Source organism: Eriocheir sinensis, chromosome 19 (genome assembly GCF_024679095.1).
Source record: "Eriocheir sinensis breed Jianghai 21 chromosome 19, ASM2467909v1, whole genome shotgun sequence".
Taxonomy (NCBI): Eukaryota; Metazoa; Arthropoda; class Malacostraca; order Decapoda; family Varunidae; genus Eriocheir; species Eriocheir sinensis.
In genome coordinates this window covers 3,462,095-3,483,488 of record NC_066527.1, presented here as the reverse complement: position 1 = coordinate 3,483,488, position 21,394 = coordinate 3,462,095, and the positions used below count along the sequence as shown (strand labels likewise).

The 21,394-nt window shown below is 43.1% G+C and overlaps 2 protein-coding genes across 2 annotated transcripts in view; one reads left to right on the top strand and one right to left on the bottom strand.

Annotated features, from left to right (window-relative positions):
- LOC127001013 (proteoglycan 4-like) overlaps positions 1-4,799 on the bottom strand; it is a 6,195-nt gene extending 1,396 nt beyond the window's left edge. The window contains exons 1-3 of the mRNA XM_050865191.1: positions 4,713-4,799; positions 3,729-3,851; positions 1-1,814 (exon numbers count right to left, since the gene is read on the bottom strand). The exon at positions 1-1,814 is cut by the window's left edge and continues 1,396 nt beyond it. Coding sequence (XP_050721148.1) covers positions 1-1,814; positions 3,729-3,851; positions 4,713-4,724 — 1,949 coding nt within the window. The 5' untranslated portion in view covers positions 4,725-4,799. The remainder of the gene's footprint in view (positions 1,815-3,728; positions 3,852-4,712) is intronic.
- A 15,330-nt stretch (positions 4,800-20,129) lies between these two features.
- On the top strand, positions 20,130-21,394 carry LOC127000541 (cuticle protein-like). The gene is made up of 3 exons (XM_050864305.1): positions 20,130-20,600; positions 20,829-20,933; positions 21,023-21,394. Exons 1-3 carry the CDS (start codon positions 20,589-20,591, stop codon positions 21,323-21,325), a joined length of 420 nt encoding a protein of 139 aa, XP_050720262.1. The 5' UTR covers positions 20,130-20,588; the 3' UTR covers positions 21,326-21,394.

Genomic DNA, 21,394 nt, shown 5'->3' with positions numbered 1-21,394 from the left:
TCGACTTTCTGGATTTCTTGTTTTCCGGCTTGGGTTTCTTGAGCGATTTCCAGTTGGGGTTTGGAGACCATTTTTTGTGGAGGTTTCTTGGTTTCGGTTTCTTGGGTCGTCGTTTTCAGTTGGGATTTCTTCGTGGTTTTGGTTTCTTCGGTCGCCTTTTGTTCGAGTTCCAGAGCGGTTTTTGGTTGAGATAGTTCGGTCGTTTCTTCGTTGTTTTGATTTTCTGGTTGGGGACGTTCCGAGGTCGCTTTTGGTTGGGACTGGCCGGTTGTTTCTTCCTGTTTTTGGGTTGTATCTTGTTTAGGAATTTCGGAGGTGTGTTTTGGTTGAGACTGTTCGGTCGGTTCTTCTTTGTCTTGGGTTGCCTCTGGTTGGGGACTTTCAGAGGTGGTTGGTGGTTTCGGCTCTGGCTCCGGGACTGCTTCTGGTTGAACTTCGATGGTTGTCTTCTGCTCCCGGGTTGTTTTGGGTTGGGTTACACTATCGGTTTGTGGTTGAGTTTCGGGGCTTATCTCTGGTTGAGTTTGGCTAGTCGTTTCTTGTCGTTGGGTTGTTTTTAGTTGGATTACCTCGGTCGGTCTTGGTTGAGTGTCAGTTGAGGTTTCTACTCTGAGTGATTGGGGTTTGGCAGCGTTTTCTGTTTGATGTTGACCAGTCGTGTCCTGTTTCTGGGTTCTTTCTGGTTGAGCTTTCCCGGTTTCATTCGGTTGGGGCTCCTCGTTCGCTTCTGGTTGGGATTTGGTTGAGGTTTCTAATTGGAGTTTACGGGCGCTCAATAATTGGGGTTCAAGGGTGGCTTCTAGTTCGGGTTTGGTGGTCAACTGTTGCTCTTCTTGGGTCTTCTTTGATTGGGTTTCAGTGGAGGGTTCTTGCTGGGGTTCACGGGCTCCTGCTTGAAGTTTAGGGGATGTTTTTATTGGTGTTTGGCTGGCGGTGAGGGATTGGGGTGTATCTGTGGTTTCTGTTCGGGGTTCAATGGAGATTTCTTGCTGGGGTCCAGGGAGTGTTTCTGCTTGAGGTGTAGAGGAAGTTTCTTTTTGTATTTTGCTATCGGTGAGTGCTTGGGGTGTATCCGTGGTTTCTGACTGAGGTTTTATCTTTCCTTGGTTTTGGGTCGTTTCTACTTGGGGCTTCTGGGTTTCTTCTGGCTGGGGTTGTTGCTCGACCGCCTTTGACTGAGGTTTTTTGGCTGTCTCGTGTTGAATTTCAGTGGCGGGTTCGATAAGTAGTGTTCGAGCTGAGAATTTCGAGGATTCAGGGACAGTCTCGGATTCAGACTTCTGTGACGGCTCAGATCCAACAGAAGTCTCGGATTGGTCGGGCGTTTCAATTTTCCGGATCTTTAGTATCGGTATTGGGATACGACGAGCACTGTACCTCTGCCTTGGTCTAACAGTGGGAGGAACATAAGCCTTCACTGGTCTGGAAGCGGTCACGGGAGAGCTGGTCTTCTCTACACTGGCGGTCTTCGTCGTCGTTTGGCTGGAACTCGAAGGAACCGTATAACCTGGCCTTAGAGCTCGCGAAGGAGGCTGTCTGTAGCTCTGTGAAGACCTTTCCTCAGACGACCTATCTCTGGAACCCGATCTATAGCGGATGGGTGTCACAGGGTACTTCGCCTCGCCGCTGTAGTCCACTATTGCCTGAAAACCGGACTGGCCCTCCACCGTGTACTTCACCGACTTTCTCCGCGTGTCCGGCAGCAGCACGAAATAAGCGCCTTCAGTGAGCTCGCCATCCCGGGTCTCGGAGTGGCCGTAGTCGTTCCCCTTTTCGTCTTTCACTGCGTAACTGAAGTCATAGCGTGCGGGGGCCTGGCGAGGGAGGAACATAGAAGATGAGAGGGGGATGTGATGCGTGGTGAATGTGTTTTAGGGAGAGATAGATGGATAGATAGGGAGATAGGGAAATAGTTGGAGAAAGACTGATAGACAGAGATAGAGGTAGACAGAGATAGATAGATAGATAGGTAGAGATAGGGAAAGAGAGATGGGGAGATAAAGAGAAAGAGAAAGATTAAGAGATAATGAGGTAGAGAACTATAGAGATGAAGAGATAGAGAAAGAGATAGAGAGATAAAGAGATACAGAGATAAAGAGATAGAGATAAAGAGGTAAATAGATAGAGAAAGAGAGATAGAGAAATAGAGCAAGAGATAGACATAGATAGATAGATGGATAGATAGATAGATAGATAGATAGGTTGGGAGAGAGAGAGAGAGAGAGAGAGAGAGAGAGAGAGAGAGAGAGAGAGAGAGAGAGAGAGAGAGAGAGAGAGAGAGAGAGAGAGAGAGAGAGAGAGAGATGGCCTGGATCAAGTGTCTTTTTGTCAGCATGCTGATGTAGGTCATGAACAAGATCTAAAACAGATATCATGGCCTTATCTTGACCTCGTCCTGTTGTTGTTGTTGTTGCGATTATTGTTATATTTTCCTCTTTTTTTACCTTTTTATAATACATCTTTTTATTTTTATCTTCTCCTCCTCCTCCTCCTCCTCCTCGGTTCATTTATCAAAAGGCTGGTTAGGTAAGCAGACAACCTTTCCGTGGTGACCTTGGCCGCCAGCAGGTTCGAGGAAGTGTTAGGTGAACCTGTCTTCCTGGAACCTGCTCTTTCAAGAAGTAAGGATGAAAACACTTTAGAAATTGTAGACTACTCGACCATTCTTATTTTAGCATCTCACCACTCGATTGTTCTTATTTTATCATCTTGCCTTATCTTATCTGACCTTATCTTACCTTATCGACCATACTAGCATCATTATTTTAGGATCTCCACGTAATGAGTTTGTTTGTAAGTTATTAGCTAGATAGAAGTTAGTCAGTGAATCAGTTTGTCAGTAAGGTTTATTATTTATGTTTTAGTTTTAGGGACCTTTACTTAGTTAGCTTGTTAGCCTGTCAATTAGTTCGTTGGGTCGTATGCTAGTAAGTTTGTTAGTTATTAGTTAGATGTATAGTCAGTAAGTTAGTTAGTTAATTAGTACGCTATTTATAAATTTTTTAGCTGTATTATTTTTCAGTTTATTAGTTAGTCAGGTAGTTTTTAGTGAGTTCGTCAGTAAGTTAGTCAATTTTTGGTTAACCAGGCAATCAGTACGTCAGTTAGTATTGTTGGTTAGTTTGTTAGTTAATGAGTTATTTGTTAGTGAATTCGTTAGGTATTTAGTCACTTAAATTATATAGCCTTTTAGTAAGTTAGTTTGTTAGTAAGCCAATGAGTGAATTTATTATATCTTTGCTTATTCTGTCTGTCTGTGCCAACATTTCCAACCGTCTCAGTGTCTTCGGCGAGCTTCAATTCTCTGTAAGTGAGGGACCTTTAGGGCAACCCGTGCTGGTGATAAGGCAGCCGGTCTGAGCGCCTCATAAAGCAATGTTCGCTCTTATCTAAACTGTGTCATCATTTATTATTCGATTAATTGTTGTCGTTAGAGTTATATTTTTGTTTTTTCTTGATGTTCTTTATCTGGTTTTCTTTTTCTTTTTCTTTTCTTGTTATTGTTCTCCTTGCTCTTGTTATTGTTCTTTTTCTACTACTACTACTACTACTACTACTACTACTACTACTACTACTACTACTACTACTACTACTACTGCTACTGCTACTACTGCCACCACCACCACCACCACCAATACAAACTCGTCGTTCATTTTCTTTTTCCTCCTCCTCCTCCTCCTCCTCCTCTGCCTCCCATTATTCCCTTTATTCCTGAATCATCGCCTTACCCTCGCCTGGTCCCGCCGTGGTGTGGGGGCTGCGGGCGGGTGGTAGGAGCGTGCGGGCGGCCGGTACACCGCCCTCTCGTCAGCCAGCACGACGGTCGACGCGGCGCCCAGTATGAGCAGTAGCTGGAGGCACAAGGAAAGCAGGGACGTTGTCTACTTGTTTGGGGTTATTTGTGATAGGGTACGAAGACGAATTAAATTAAAGGAGGTGCGCCTGAGAGGGTAGGAAGACGGAGGAAAGGAGGGATGACTAATGAAATGTTTTGAGAGGGTTGAGAGGGTAGGAAGACAGTTTAACAAGGAAGATGATTTAAGAGCCTAAGAAGACGTAATGAATGAAGGAATGGTTGAATAATGGAAAGTTAACTGTATTTTCGTTAAAAAGATCATAATTGGAAACATTGAAAAGAACATTAAAGAAAACATCGAAAAAAATGTAATTGTAAACTAAGGAAAAAAACATTCTGTCATGATTGGAAACTAAATACAATGTTATTTAGTCCTTAGAACAAGGAAAAAAAAATAATGCACGCACAAGGACATTAGTGACACTGGCGAGAAAATAATCAAAGTACATTAAACATATCTGTGGTTACCCTAGATACTGATTTACTTCACACTGTCACACTCAGCCTCTCGTTTGTAATGATAGTAAGTGGAAGATGTAATAATTGAGAGGCAAGAGTATTGAAACCCACCTTTTGTTTCCTGATGTCGATGTATCTTGGTAACAAGCTTATTAACTGATCATTTAACAGACTGATTGTTGTCTGACACACCACCACTGGTTTGTAATCAGAGTAAGTAGGTGTAATGATTGGAAGGTAGGAGCATTAGAAACCACCTTTTGTTTTCTAATGATGAATCCAGGGAAGCTGATTAATGGACGAACTGACAGACTGATTGAGGCTATGAGATTCCTCACCATTCGATTATATTAAGTAGAAGGAATTGTAACCTTAACTTAATACTACTCAAACTTACCTTATATCCCATGATGACGGTGTTTAACTGACTAACTAAGAAACTGAATGATGCCTCGACACTCTTGACCCCTTGTTTATATAGTGACTGACCACCACCACCACCACCACCACCACAGCCCTCCCCGCCGCCGCCGCCGCCCCCGTCACATTATCTACATCTCTGCGAAACGCTAAGAGTAACAAGTCAAGGGCTGGTTTTTGCCTCCCTCCTCATGATAAAGAAAGGGCCAACGTGGATGATTAGTCCTGTTAGCGCCTGATGCTGTAACACTGAGGGCGAGGTGCATGGCCTGGTTTACTTACTGTTAGTTTGCTTTGTTTGGTTTTTGTTTGTTTGTGCGTGCGTGCGCGTGTGTCGGGAGGGTGAATTAATAAGGCTTTGGGGAAGGTCAAGGTGTTATCATTAATGTGTGTGTGTGTGTTTGTGTGTGTGTGTGTGTGTGTGTGTGTGTGTGTGTGTGTGTGTGTGTGTGTGCGCAAAAAGGAATTACGAGATTAGGGTAGCCAACGAGGCCAAGAGCGATCCCAAGGGCTTCTTTAAATTATACAGAACGAAAACAAGGGAGAGAATTGGGCAGTTGAAAACAAACACAGGAGTGCTCGTTGAGAATGGGAAAGATATGAGTAAAATGTTGAACGACTATTTCCTCTCAGTTTTCACACAGGAAAACCTAACAACCATTACGGAGAGAGTTCAGGTATACGATGGAGAAGATAACGACAAGTTGAGAGATGTGACCATCACCAGGCAGGTAGTCCAGGATGAGATTGGTAGGTTGAAGAAAAACAAATCGCCGGGCCCAGACGAAATATTCCCGCGTGTCCTGAAAGAATGCAAGAAGGCCCTTAGTGGCCCACTTACCGATATCTATAAGATGTCGGTAAATTCTGGGTACGTGCCCAGCCAATGGAAAGTAGCTAATGTGACACCGATTTTCAAAAAGGGAAACAAGTCAGCCACCTCAAATTATCGCTCAATTAGCTTAACAGCAATTGTAGGCAAGATGCTGGAGTCAGTTATAACTAGGAGCATTAGGGACCATCTAGAAAAGCATAGTTTAATTCACGACTCACAGCATGGGTTCACGAAAGGTAGCTCTTGCCTTACTAATCTGTTGTCCTTCTACACTAAAGTAATCGAGGCGGTTGATAGCGACGAAAACTACGACATACTATATCTAGATTTCAGTAAAGCGTTCGACAAAGTCCCTCATCACCGGCTGCTACTAAAATTACAGGTTCACGGCGTAGATGGGAAAGTCTTGAACTGGATCAGGGTGTGGCTTAGTGGTAGAAAGCAGAGAGTGCAAATCAATGGTAAAAAATCTGAATGGGGCAGTGTTACGAGTGGAGTCCCGCAGGGGTCGATACTAGGTCCGCTGCTTTTTATCATTTACATCAATGACTTGGACACAGGGATTAGTAGTGATGTCAGTAAGTTCGCAGATGATACCAAGATCGGTAAAGTAATACAATCAGACCAGGACGCTAGCGTTCTCCAGGACGAGCTTGACAGGATATATGATTGGGCGGGGAAGTGGCAGATGGAATTCAATGTCGGGAAGTGTAGTATTCTGAGTGTAGGTAGGAATAACCCCTCACATAATTATTCCTTAAATGACACTCCTCTAAGCAGGTCTGGGTGCGAGAGGGACTTAGGAGTCTTAGTGAGCACTGACCTTCGTCCAAGGGCCCAGTGCTTTCAGGCTAAGAATCGTGCAAACAGGGAGGGTACTGGGTTTCATCTCGAGAAGCGTAAGCAATAGGAGCGCTGAGGTCATCCTCAAACTTTACTTAGCACTAGTTAGACCATCTTGATTACGCGGCTCTGTTCTGGTCACCCTACTATAGAATTGATATCAAGATGTTAGAATATGTACAGAGAAGGATGACAAAAATTATACAAGGTGTGAGAAACTTGCCTTATGAAGATAGACTTAAGCATTTAAATCTACACTCTCTAGAAAGACGTAGGTTGCGAGGAGACCTTATCAAAGTCTATAAATGGATGAAAGGCTTTAATAAAGGGGATGTCAATAGGGTTTTGGTGGTAAAAGAGCTAGGTAGGATACATAGCAATGGTTTTAAGTGAGACAAATTCAGATTCAGCAAAGACATGGGCAAGAATTGGTTCACTAGTAGAGGGGTGGACGAATGGAATAGGCTTGGCAGTCATGTTGTGGGTGCCAATACCATAGATACATGCAATAAGAGGTTGGACAAATTCATGGATAGTGAGGTAAGGTGGGGTTAGGATTACAGGAGATGCCTTGTATAGGCCAACCGGCCTCTTGCAGACTCCTTACGTTCTTATGTTCTTATTTGTGTGTGTGTGTGTGTGTGTGTGTGTGTGTGTGTGTGTGTGAGACTGTGACTGAGACAGACAGACAGACAGACAGACAGAGAGAGAGAGAGAGAGAGAGAGAGAGAGAGAGAGAGAGAGAGAGAGAGAGAGAGAGAGAGAGAGAGAGATGTTGATTTTGACATTCCATCAGCTCTCACACTTAATTTAAGATGCAACTGACCTCCCACGCCTTGTTGTGTGTGTGTCGCTTGCAGTCAGGGGCCGTTCTCCGGCGTGTGGGCGCCTTGGCTTATAAGGTTCACTGTGCAATAGAGATAAGATAAAGAAAAAAAAATATCTTGCCCGTCTTTATGAATTTAGTTTGTTCCTGTAACATTTTCAGTTGACTTTACATATTCAGATCCTGTCACACTGCTTCACAATAGTTTTCTTTTCACCTTTTAAACTCACCTCAGTTCTTGTGGTCAGCAATTTGTTTGTTTTATTGACAGTCTTACTTGATTTAATGTAGGAAACTCAGGTGATCTTTTTAGTTACAGGTTAGAAAACAAGGTGACCATAACCGTGGTGTCATATGGAAGGTGTCTTCTGCCCTTTAAAGACACGCATTCATGTAGCCATCCTTGCCCTTGTTTGTTTGTTTAGTCATAAGCATTAAAAAAAAAAAAAACTATTATAAAAATATCATCCATTGTGTAGATTTTTCTTATTGATTCTTTAACACTTAAAAGAATTGCCATCATAAACTAAACGCGGAGATAGTTTCGACGACCTGTAAAGTAGGTATCATTGATACGATTTTTACGAAAAGAGACACCCCAGCAGCGCGCGGCGGCTAATTGTTGACCCCCAACACAGCTGCGGGGCTTCGTGTGACCCCTGCAGGCCGGGGGTCATGTACCAGTGTTGTTGTATTGTAATTGAATCCGTGCAAATGGTGTTTGACATTTTCTCTGTAAAGCTTGGTGTTTTTCATCAAATCAATCCATATGTAACATTCAGAGGACCAAAAATCTGATGACATCCAAAAATTTAGTCATACTGCACAATCGCACACCTTAATTACACCTTTGCCTTACCTCACTTACTCTCCCCCCCTCCCCCTCCCCCCGGTCACTACTACATGTGTCCACTGCTCTTGTGCAACACAGCACGTGCCAAATACCTGGCTACGAGGCGTTAGAGTCCTCGTACAAGTACAAAGCAAACTGATGAACCCGAGCTTTAGTACGAGTACGAGAGCCTCGAGGTGCGTGCGTAAGTGCGAGCAGAAGTAAAAGTATTTTCTACGCGTACCCAACCCTGCCCTGCCGCCCCGCCATGAGGGCAGCGTCGCATGGGGGTCAAGGCCGGTCAGCCGTCACTACCGCTGCTGCCGCGCCACCCACCTCGCCTCTCCCCGTCACTCTCCGTTACTCCCCGCCATTCCCCGCCACTCCCTGCCTCACCCCACCTTCCCCGCCTCCACCCGGCCTCACCCCACCTTCCCCGCCTCCACCCGGCCTTCCCCCATACACCCCAGCCTCGCGTGCCCGGCCAACGCCTCTTGCATAACAGACGCCCGCCACAAAAACTTGCCGAGCGCAGTACCGGGCGACCCAGCGGCCTCACGTTGTGCTCCCGTTACCTGGCTCCCTCTTATGTCACTGAGGCTCAACGGAAGGGACGAACTCGGCGGCGACCTGAGCTGTGAGGGGCCAGCAAGATAGCTGGGGTAATAAGCTTCTTTACTTATTTTGCAGCTTCTGAAGTCTTATTACCCGCGCGTTTTGGGCATTCTGATATAGTGTTTATTTGACCACTGATTGCATCCTAAACCTGAGAAAGAAAAGGAAGGTGTGAAGCAAGTAACACCCACTGATCTGTGTGCCTTTGCATCGTACTCGTATCGTATTCGTGATATTAATTTTGGTGTTATGTGGAACGTATCTTCTGCCCTTAAAGAAAGACCTATTCATGTAGTTATCCTTGCCCTTGTTTGTTGGTTTAGCCAATAACATTAACTTTTTTTTATTAGACAACAATTATAAAAGAGTCATCCTATGTGTAGACTTTTTTCTTATTCATTATTCAACATTGAAAAGTATTGCCATCATAAACAATTCGTAGAGATAATTTTGAAAGCTTTGTTAGTGTTTATCACAGCTCCGATCATTACACTGTACAGGACACCGCCTGCAGCGCCCGGCGGCACCTTGTTGACCCCTCACACAGCTGCATTCCAGTTGATCAATTGGGAGTCTTATGTGAGGGCGTGCAGGTCGCTAAGAAAGAAGTGCTCGTTGAAGGAAGGTGATGATTAATCCCTAATGACCTAAGAACAATTCCATAACGGCAGATGGAATTCAATGTCGGGAAGTGTAGTATTCTGAGTGTAGTCAGGAAAACCCCCTCACATAATTACTCCTTTAATGACACTCCTCTTAGCAGGTCTGGGTGGGAGAGGGACTTTGGAGTCTTAGTGAGCACTGACCTTCGTCGAAGGCCCCAATGCATTCAGGCTAAGAATCGTGCAAACAGGGTACTGAGTTTCATCTCTAGGACCGTAAGCAATGGGAGCGCTGAGGTCATCCTCAAACTTTACTCGTGCCTTAGTTAGACCTCACCTTGATTACGCGGTCCAGTTCTGGTAACCCTGCTATAGAATGGATATCAAGATGTTAGAATATGTACAGAGAAGGATGACAAAAATGATTCAAGGTGTGAGAAACTTGCCTTATGAGGATAGACTTAAGCATTTAATCTACACTCTCTGGAAAGGCGAAGGTTGCGAGGAGACCTTATCGAAGTATATAAATGGATGAAGGGCTCCAATAAAGGGGATATCAATAGTATTTTGGTATTAAAAGAGCCAGGTAGGACACGTAGCAACGGTTTAATTTTTTTTTTTTTTACTGCTGAGGAGACAGTTCAAGGGCGTAATTAAAAAAAAAAAAAAAAAAAAAAAAACGCTACTTACAGCTCCAAAACAAAGGTTAAAGGAGTGTTCAAAATCAGAGATCAATTTCGGGAGGAGAGGTGTCCTGATACCCTCCCTTGAAAGAGTTCAAGTCATAGGCAGGAGGAAATACAGATGAAGGAAGATTGTTCCAGAGTTTACCAGCGTGAGGGATGAAAGAGTGAAGATGCTGGTTAACTCTTGCATAAGGGGTTTGGACAGTATAGGGATGAGCATGAGTAGAAAGTCTTGTGCAGCGGGGCCGCGGGAGGAGGGGAGGCATGCAGTTAGCAAGTTCAGAAGAGCAGTCAGCATGAAAATATCGATAGAAGATAGAAAGAGAGCCAACGTGGCGGCGGAATTTGAGAGGTAGAAGACTATCAGTATGAGGAGGAGAGCTGATGAGACGAAGAGCCTTTGATTCCATTCTGTCAAGGAGAGCTGTGTGAGTGGACCGCCCACACACACACATGAGATGCATACTCCATACGAGGGCGGACAAGGCCCCTGTAAATGGACAGCAACTGTGCAGGGGAGAAGAACTGGCGGAGACGGTACAGAACGCCCAGCCTCGAGGAAGCTGATTTAGTAAGAGATTAGATATGAAGTTTCCAGTTGAGATTTTGAGTTAAGGATAGACCGAGTATGTTTAGTGTTGAGGAAGGTGATAGCTGGGTGTTGTCAAAGAATAGGGGATAGTTGTTTGGAAGATTGTGTCGAGTGGATAGGTGGAGAGACTGTGTTTTTGAGGTGTTGAAGGACACCAGGTTCCTCTTGCCCCAATCGGAAATAATAGTGAGGTCTGAGGCTAAGCGTTCTGCAGCCTCCAGCCTTGAGTCGTTAAGTTCCTGTAGGGTGGGTGTTCTATTAAAGGAAGTTGAGTAATGCAGAGTGGAATCATCGGCGTAGGAATGGATAGGACAGTTCGTTTTGGAAAGAAGAGCATCAATGAACAACAGAAAGAGAGTGGGAGATAGGACAGAACCCTGTGGGACACCACTGTTAATAGGTTTAGGGGAAGAACAGTGACCGTCTACCACGGCAGAAATGGAACGGTCAGAAAGGAAACTGGAGATAACGGTACAGAGAGAAGGATAGAAACCGTAGGAGGGTAGTTTGGAAAGCAAAGATTTGTGCCAGACCCTATCAAAAGCTTTTGATATGTCCAGCGCAATAGCAAAGGTTTCACCGAAACGGCTAAGAGAGGATGACCAAGAGTCAGTTAAGAAGGCTAGGAGATCACCAGTAGAACGCCCCTTGCGAAACCCTACTGGTGATCAGATAGAAGGTCAGAAGTGGAAAGGTGCTTTTGAATCTTCCGGTTAAGGATTGATTCAAAAGCTTTAGATAGACAAGAAAGTAAAGCTATAGGACGGTAGTTTGAGGGATTGGAACGGTCACCCTTCTTAGGCACAGGAAAGGTAGATGTTGACAGGCAGAGGCGAAAGAGTTTGACCAGACAGGGTGACAGCTCGGAGGCACAGTTTTTAAGGACAATAGGAGGCACTCCATTCAGATTCAGCAAAGGCATAGGCGAGAATTGGTTCACCAATAGAGTGGTGGATGAATGGAACAGGCTTGGTAGTCATGTTGTGGGTGCCAATACCATAGATACATTCAAGAAGAGGTTGGATAAATTTATGGATAATGAGGTAAGGTTGGGTTAGGATTACAGGAGCTGCCTTGTATAGGCCAACCGACCTCTTGCAGACTTATTCTTATGTTCTTAATACACCTGTACATATTTGGGATCCCTCTGCCGTGTATATCATCTCTCCCAACTTACCTCACTTTACCTCCCACCTTAATTAACCTTATCTCAACCTATTACTTTCTCACCTTACCACATAATCTTACCAACTCGAATCGCATAGTCTTCACACTTTCCTCACTCTCTCCTCACCTTACCTTACTACTCTCATCTCGTCTCATCTCAAGTCTCACCATATCAACTGGTCTCCATCCAGTCCCTCACCTCACTTCACCTCCCGACAGTCGCAGCGTCCTTCACCTCCCTTCTGCTTTTTGTTGTGTCAGAATTGTGAAACCATAAACTTGTCAGTAGATATGAAGTGATAAGCAATGTTCTTATTTTATAATTATGTAAATTTTGTGCGAGAAATGGAGTGAAAATGAGAGAGAGAGAGAGAGAGAGAGAGAGAGAGAGAGAGAGAGAGAGAGAGAGAGAGAGAGAGAGAGAGAGAGAGAGAGAATGTTCCGAATGATTAGGTTAGCAAATCAAATGCCTAAATTATGAGTCTGTCAGTTAGTCAGTTAGCTAGCCATCCTTCCATCCATCCATCCAGCCAGCCAGCCAGTTATTCATTCATTTATTCATTCATTCATTCATTGAGACAGTCAGGCAGTCAGTCAGTCAGGCAGTCAGTCAGTCAGTCAGTCACTCACTCAGTCACTCTGTTATTCAGTCAGTCAGTCAGTGTGTCCGTTAATCCGTTAGTCAGTGAGTCAGTTCGTGAGTGAGTGAGTGTCAGTCAGTCAACCATGCAGTTAACACGTGGATGGTTATATAAAAAAGTTGTTCTGATAACTGACTGATATGAGAAGCCGGTCATTTGTCTGTATGTCACAACACACACACACACACACACACACACACACACACCCCGTCTCTCTATCCACATCACCAGACAGAACGATTTATTCTCTTTTTTCCTTTTTTATTTAATTGATTTATTTATACCTTACGTTTCCTGAAATATTATCTCAACGCACATTTAAGAAAACGATTATAATTTAAATCAGAGTTCTCGCTATTTCCTTGTGATTAAGTAGAATACACACACACACACACACACACACACACACACACACACACACACACACACACACACACACACACACACACACACACACACACACACACACACACACACACACACAGCTTCCGGCAGGTGCTTTGTCTCACTTAGCGAGGAATGTGAGCCAGCAAGTAATTATCGCCTCCAGTCAATTGTTTCTATACTTATGCACCGTGACCTTAGTGCTTCCATTCTCCTCACATTACATCACTTTACCTCATTTTACTTCACTTCTCTTTACTTCACTTTACTTTATTTTATTTCACTTCTCTTTACTTCACTTTACTCAATTTTACTTCACTTCTCTTTACTTCACTTTACTCAATTTTACTTCACTTCTCTTTACTTCACTTTATTTTATTTCACTTCTCTTTACTTCACTTTACTCAATTTTACTTCACTTCTCTTTACTTCACTTTACTCAATTTTACTTCACTTCTCTTTACTTCACTTTACTCAATTTTACTTCACTTCTCTTTACTTCACTTTACTCAATTTTACATCACTTCTCTTTACTTCACTTTACTTTATTTTATTTCACTTCTCTTTACTTCACTTTACTCAGTTTTACTTCACTTCTCTTTACTTCACTTTACTTTATTTTACATCACTTCTCTTTACTTCACTTTACTTTATTTTACTTCACTTCTCTTTACTTCACTTTACTTTATTTTACTTCACTTCTCTTTACTTCACTTTACTTTATTTTACTTCACTTCTCTTTACTTCACTACTCTATTTTATTTCACTTCTCTTTACTTCACTTTACTTTATTTTACATCACTTCTCTTTACTTCACTTTACTTTATTTTACTTCACTTCTCTTTACTTCACTTTACTTTATTTTACTTCACTTCTCTTTACTTCACTACTCTATTTTATTTCACTTCTCTTTACTTCACTTCTCTTTACTTCACTTTACTTTATTTTACTTCACTTCTCTTTACTTCACTTTACTTTATTTTACTTCACTTCTCTTTACTTCACTACTCTATTTTATTTCACTTCTCTTTACTTCACTTTACTTTATTTTACTTCACTTCTCTTTACTTCACTACTCTATTTTATTTCACTTCTCTTTACTTCACTTTACTTTATTTTATTTCACTTCTCTTTACTTCATTTTATTTTACATCACTTCTCTTTACTTCACTTTACTTTATTTTACATCACTTCTCTTTACTTCACTTTACTTTATTTTACATCACTTCTCTTTACTTCACTTTACTTTATTTTACTTCACTTCTCTTTACTTCACTTTACTTTATTTTACTTCACTTCTCTTTACTTCACTTTATTTTATTTCACTTCTCTTTACTTCACTTTACTTTATTTTACTTCACTTCTCTTTACTTCACTTTATTTTATTTCACTTCTCTTTACTTCACTTTATTTTACATCACTTCTCTTTACTTCACTTTACTCAATTTTACTTCACTTCTCTTCACTTCACTTTACTTTATTTTACATCACTTCTCTTTACTTCACTACTCTATTTTATTTCACTTCTCTTTACTTCACTTTACTTTATTTTACATCACTTCTCTTTACTTCACTTTACTCTATTTTATTTAACTTTTATTTACTTTACTTTATTTTATTCTACTTCACTTCGCTTTACTTCACTTAACTCTATTTTACCTCAATTTTCTTTACTTTACTCTATTTTATTTTACTTCACTTCTTTTTACTTTACTTTACTCTATTTTGTTTTACTTTACTTCTTTTTACTTTACTTTACTCTATTTTATTTTACTTAACTTTTCTTTTCTTCACTTTACTCTATTTTACTTCACTTTACTCTATTTTATTTTACTTCACTTCTCTTTACTTCACTTTACTCCATTTTACTTTATTTTTCTTTACTTCACTTTTCTCTATTTTACTTCACTTCTCTTTACTTCACTTTACTCTATTTTATTTTACCTCACTTTTCTTTACTTCACTTTACTCTATTTTACTTCACTTCTCTTCACCTCACTTTACTTCACTTCTCTACAGTTAACTTAATTTCACCATAGTTTATCTAGTTCTCTTTACATTACTTTATTTTATATTATTTTACTTCACTTTCCTTTGCTTTACTATACTTTACTTTATTTCGCTTCACTTCACCTTACTATTATTTCCGATTGGGGCAAGAGGAACCTGGTGTCCTTCAACGCCTCAAAAACACAGTTTCTCCACCTATCTACTCGACACAATCTTCCAAACAACTATCCACTATTCTTTGACAACACTCAGCTATCACCTTCCTCAACACTAAACATCCTCGGTCTATCTTTAACTCAAAATCTCAACTGGAAACTTCATATCTCATCTCTTACTAAATCTGCTTCCTCGAGGCTGGTCGTTCTGTACCGTCTCCGCCAGTTCTTCTCCCCCGCACAGTTGCTATCCATTTACAAGGGCCTTGTCCGCCCTCGTTTGGAGTATGCATCATGTGTGTGTGTGTGTGTGGGGGGGGGGGGGGCGTCCACTCACACAGCTCTCCTTGACAGAGTGGAATCAAAGGCTCTTCGTCTCATCAGCTCTCCTCCTCATACTGATAGTCTTTTACCTCTCAAATTCCGCCGCCATGTTGGCTCTCTTTCTATCTTCTATCGATATTTTCATGCTGACTGCTCTACTGAACTTGCTAACTACATGCCTCCCCTCCTCCCGCGGCCCCGCTGCACACGACTTTCTACTCATGGTCATCCCTATACTGTCCAAACCCCTTATGCAAGAGTCAAGCAGCATCTTCACTCCTTCATCCCTCACGCTGGTAAACTGTGGAACAATCTTCCTTCATCTGTATTTCCTCCTGCCTACGACTTGAACTCTTTCAAGAGGAGGCTATCAGGACACCTCTCCTCCCGAAATTGACCTCTCGTTTTGGACACTCCTTTGACCTCTGTTCCGGAACAGTGAGTAGCGGGCTTTTTTTTTTTTTTTTTTTTTTACGCCCTTAGCTGTAAAAAAAAAAAAAAAAAACCTTCCCTTCCCTTCCCTTCTCTTCCCTTCCCTTCCCTTCCCTTCCCTTCCATTCCATTCCATTTCCTTTCTATGCCGTTCCTTCCCTTCCATTCCATTCCCCCCTTCCCTTCCCTTACCTTACCTTCCATTCCATTCCCTTTCTATGCCGTTCCTTCCAGTCCCTTTACCTTACTTTAATGTACTTCATCTAACTTTACAATACTACACTTTATTTAACAACACTGAACATCACTTTACCTCACTGCACTTCACTTCTCTTCATACCACTTCACCTTTCTACCCTTCAAACAAGCATTCACTTAACTATTGGAAACTTCAACGAGACAGTAGGTAGTAATCTCGCACCTCCTTTTTTTTTGTGTGTGCGTGTATGCGTGAAATGGTGATGTGTACATTTCTCACTTAACAAAACCGAATTATCATCTCTGGTATATGTAATTTTCTATTTTTTGTCCAATTGAAATATCACGCCATGACCTATTTCTCTCTCTCTCTCTCTCTCTCTCTCTCTCTCTCTCTCTCTCTCTCTCTCTCTCTCTCTCTCTCTCTCTCTCTATCTATCTCTCTCTCTATCTATCTATCTCCCCCCTCCCCTTGGCCACTCCTCCCCTTCTCCTCCGCCGCTTCCTCCTTTCTCCTCTCCTTCCCTCCCTCAAGATGGCAAATTCTTCGACCTCGTTATTATCTAAAAAGAATTCTGGCGGTGACTTAACAAACGCAGCGAGTGACCTTCATGGCGTGGTGGTGGTGATGGTGGTGGTGTTGGTGGTGGTGGTGGTTAAGGGGGTGATGGTTGTGATGTTATATTGTTTTATTATTATTATTATTATTATTATTATTATTATTATTATTATTATTATTAGTAATCGTAGTAGTCGTAGTAATGGTACCAAAACTAGTAATTGTAGTAGTGATTGCATATCGTTGTTGTTCCTTTGTTAGTTTTTTCTGTTTTATTTTTTTTTCTATTTGGCTATTTATTTATTTATTTATTATTATTTTTTTGTGTGTGTTTGTGTCGAGGAAAGAATGACAACACACACCTAAAATGACAAGCTCGTTTTTCCGTATTACTCATTCTTTTATTCAGTTTTTTCTTTCGCAATCTGGTTACTATTAATTATCATCCTTTTATAGATTTATTTATTAATTTTCTAAACCTATTTTTTTATTTATATATTTGTAATCGATTCCTTACAAACTTATCACTGCACTTCACTTCTCTTCATACCACTTCACCTTTCTACCCTTCAAACAAGCATTCACTTAACTATTGGTAGTTTCAACGAGACAGTAGGTAGTAATCTCGCACCTCCTTTTTTTTGCGTGTGTGCGAGTGTGCGTGAAATGGTGATGTGTACATTCCTCACTTAACAAAACCGAATTATCATCTCTGGTACATGTAATTTTTTATTTTTTGTCCAGTTATTATCATTTCTCTACCTCTGACTGTTGTTTTGATACTCGGTGATCACATGCGCGCTTACTAACTTTCCTTTCCTTTATTTTCAGAGCTCCTTGTTCCTCCTCCTTCATCCGGTGCGCGGGTTGCCGACAGGTAAGGTAAGTACCAGTTTTCGTTTTTGTCGTGCATCACCGCTACAAACACTGTAGAAAAAGTGAAATTGATAGGAGTAAGGTATTGCCTAGGAGTCACTGAAGCCGCGGTTAGAGTAGTGACCTTGGGCAATTTGAAGGTCCTGGTTTTTAGGAGTTACAGGTTTGATTCAGATGGTTTAAAGTATTGCGGTACGAGTGATTTTAAGATATGATAAGATAAAGACAAAGAGAAAGGCAGTGGTTTCATAGCTTTGATGTTGAGCTTACGGTTATAAAGTAGCGATCTTAGGGAAGCTTGGAGGCCCTCGTGTTAAGGACGTACTGGGTTTGATGGAGACGATTTAAAGGAATGTGGTAAGAGCTAATGAAAGGGAAAGAAAGAGAAAAGGATATAAAGAAAGAAATAATGAATGAAAGAAAGAAAAGAAAGAAAGAAAGCACATTTATTACGGGTATAGCTTTTTCTCTGGGTTTCTTCGTTTTTCTTTGGCTTTCTTTGGTTGTCTTTGGTGCAGATGATTTAAAGTAATGTGGTCAGAGCTATTGAAAGGGAAAGAAAGACAAACCAAGAAAGCAAGCACATTTATTACTTTGATGTTCCTGAAATTACGGGTGTCGAGTTCTTTTTGTTAGCCTGGAAGGTCGTCATGGCTTTAATGATTCAAGGTTTTGGTGGTACTGATGGGTTAAGAAGTTATGGGATGATCGAGTTAGAGAAAAAAGACACGGAGAAAATGTGAATATGCCTTAAGAGTAGCGATCTTAAGATGGTTTGAAGACTTAGATTTCAACCGAACATAGCAGCATAGGGTAATATAGCAAAATTCAACAGTAAACATAGATTTACATAACAAACCTAGCGTAACCCAATAACCTAGCAATAGCATAACATATCACATCATAGCAGAACATGACATAACATAACATAGCATAGCAAACCAACCATATCACCTCATAATACAACATAACATTGAAAGTATGGCAAGTTGCAGAATTTATTTTTTTCTAACTCACTTCATTTTCGAGATTAAAAAATCACAATAAGAAAAAAAGAACTGCAGTCACGCTCATTACGACATGACACTTCAATGAGTTTACAGTTTATGCGAGAAGGGATGTAAATATAGTCTCTACATTGTTCTGGAGGCACGCGTGGGTGAGGATGGGAGTGGCGAGGGTCGTGCTGGTGAGGGGATGAAGGTCAGTAGTTGAAGGGGGGTGGGCAGGGCGCTTGGGACACGAGAGGAGACTAATTTATATATTTATTTTTTTTTTTTTTTTTTACGTTTAGCCTGTAGCACCTGTAGGCTTTCCTGATGGAGTATGATGGTCGACCCCAGCCTGTTAGTGGTGCAGGCAAGTGTTTAGTGTAGCGCCATCTTGCTTGGGGAAAAATAAAACGTTCGCAATTGCTGAGTTCGTGGTAGTGAGGGTGGTGGTGAGGGTTAGAGGCGGTTAGTGTAGTTGGTGAGGGGACGATGGGAGTGACGGGGCGAGGGTGGTGATGAAGGTTGAGAGGAATAGGTGGACAGGAAGGGTGGGTGGGAGATGGTAGGCATGATGGGAAGGATGGCTGTGGGTCGTGTTGGTGGGTCAGCCAGTTGGATAAACGAGGGTAGTGTTGGGAATAAAGTGTGCAGGGGGTAAAGCAACGCCTCGGAGTGACAGTTTGACTTGAGGTTAGCATGTCATCGCGCCGCCGCTAACGAACGTGAACAGGCCCACGTGGACTATGGGCGAGGCGGAGTGAAAGGCCGCGTGGGGCTGACGGGGCCGCCGTGACGGGGCCGCCATGACGGGGCCGCCGTGACGGGGCCGCCATGACGGGGCCGTCGTGACGGGGCCGCTGCCGCGCGTACCACAGCCAAGTGGGCGAGACGGGATATTCGCCAATAAATATTGAGTGATATTAAAAAGTTTTCCATGTTATTTTGGCATTTCTTTACACACATGTATTTTTTTTCCCTTGTAAGGCATAGCTCCGATAGGATTTTTTTGAAGGGTGCTGGTGGCCGGCCCAGCCCGTTATTAGTGCGGGTACTTGTATTGTGACTCTGTGATGTAGCTGTGTGCGTGGCTCACGCTACTCTGTGGTGCTCCACCCAACTGAAGTTACTGATGGTAAGGTGTGTGTGTGTGTGTGTGTGTGTGTGTGTATATATATATATATATATATATATATATATATATATATATATATATATATATATATATATATATATATATATATATATATATATATATATATATATATATATATATATATATATATATATATATATATATATATATATATATATATATATATATATATATATATATATATATATATATATATATATATATATATATATATATATATATATATATATATATATATATATATATATATATCATGAAAATAAACACTGTTAGTTTAGTGACCTCCCATGTAGATTTTTTTTTTAATTAAGCCACCATATCCATGCCACAGCATCGTGTGTGTGGCCCAGCAACGTTAATGCTTTGCGTCAGCTTGTAGCGAGTATCAGCATTTTTTTGTGTAGCCGAGTCGCCGCGCTCAGCATCAACCCACCCTGGCTGAGTGGTTAGCGTGCCGGCCCCGCATTCCGCCGCGCTGTCCATGATGCGGGTTCGAATCCGCCGCTAACCATCTGGGATTTTTCAGTCACCGCCGAGTGGCCTAAGACTACCCACATGCTGTCCTGAAGACCACTTATCAACCCGGACTCTAGAAGAAGCTGTGCAGCGCAAGTGAAATCAAGAATGAGCTCCTGTAGTCTACCGGCGCTATAGGCCAGATGTAGAAAAAAAAAAAAAACTTGGGTGTTATACGCGCCCTGGAACCTTCCTCCCCGGCACTGAGCGGGAAGAATCACAACACTCGTGAGCAGTGTTTTGCTTCGTACTTGTGTCAGTATGTTGGTCAGCCTTCAAGCCTCACGGGTTCATCCTCGCGTGCAGGGCGTGCGTGGCAGCGTTGGTCCGTGCGAGGCGTCGGACCACGGAGCGGCGGCGCGTGCCCTGCCGGAGGTGGGCGTCGTCAAGGCCGCCAGCATTAGGCCTCCCCATCCGTCCCCCTTCCACGCCGGGCCGCGACGGTCACACTAACCTTGTTTTCCATTGTTAATCACTTTTTGAAATCAAGAAGGAAAGACATTCTTTCCGTGGCATGACTCGCGTGGGCGTGACGTCAGCGGGAACACGAGTATAAAGCTGCGCCGCGGCAGGGCGTCACCATCAGTTGTCTTCCTTCGGCAGCGTCCCTCAGCAATGGCTTACAAGGTACGCCCCACCTCCTGCATGTGGCCTGGAGGCGCCGCGGCTAGCTAATACAAGCCACCATATCTATGGCACGGCAGGCTCGTGGGGATGATGGCATGGTGATGGTGGTGATAAGGTCATCACGTGTGCTGTCATATGTATCCTCCGCCTTGATTTGTCTGTCTGTGACTGCTTCACGTACTCCCCCCCGCCCCGCCCCTGACCTCCCCTCCTCCCCCCGCCACACAGGTTCTCGTCGTGTGCGCCCTGGCGGCCGTCGCGCTGGCCCGCCCTGAAGGCCCGGCCCCCGGCTACGACTACAACGCCCCCGCCCCTGTGCATCACGCCCCCGTGGTGAGTGTCCCTCCCCCGTGCTGCTGATAGGCCTGTGTGACCTCTTGGCTGCCTACTCACTCGTAACCTCCCACCCCCTCTCCCCTCAGAACGCCCACCCGCAGTACAATTTCGACTACGCCGTCAAGGACTACAACGGCAACGACTTCGGCCACCAGGAGTCCCGCGACGGCTACGACACCCAGGGCTCCTACTACGTGCAGCTGCCCGACTCCCGCCTGCAGACCGTCACCTACAAGGTCAGCGGCGACTCCGGCTTCGTGGCTGACGTGCAGTACCAGGGGGAGGCCCAGTACCCCGCCTACAAGCCCGCCGCGTCCTACGATGCCCCCGCTCCCTCCTACGGCCCCCCCGCCCCCACCTACGGCGCCCCTGCTTCTGGTTACGCTTAGAGGCACCACGGGCCGTTCTGAGGCTCCTGTAGGGATATTAAGAGCTTTTAATAAAGTGAGAGCAATGAT

Bases quoted from the DNA above. Each gene is read 5' to 3' on its own strand.
- LOC127000541 (XM_050864305.1), top strand. The intron at 20,934-21,022 runs GTGAGTGTCCCT...CTCTCCCCTCAG, and splicing joins CTGTGCATCACGCCCCCGTG to AACGCCCACCCGCAGTACAA.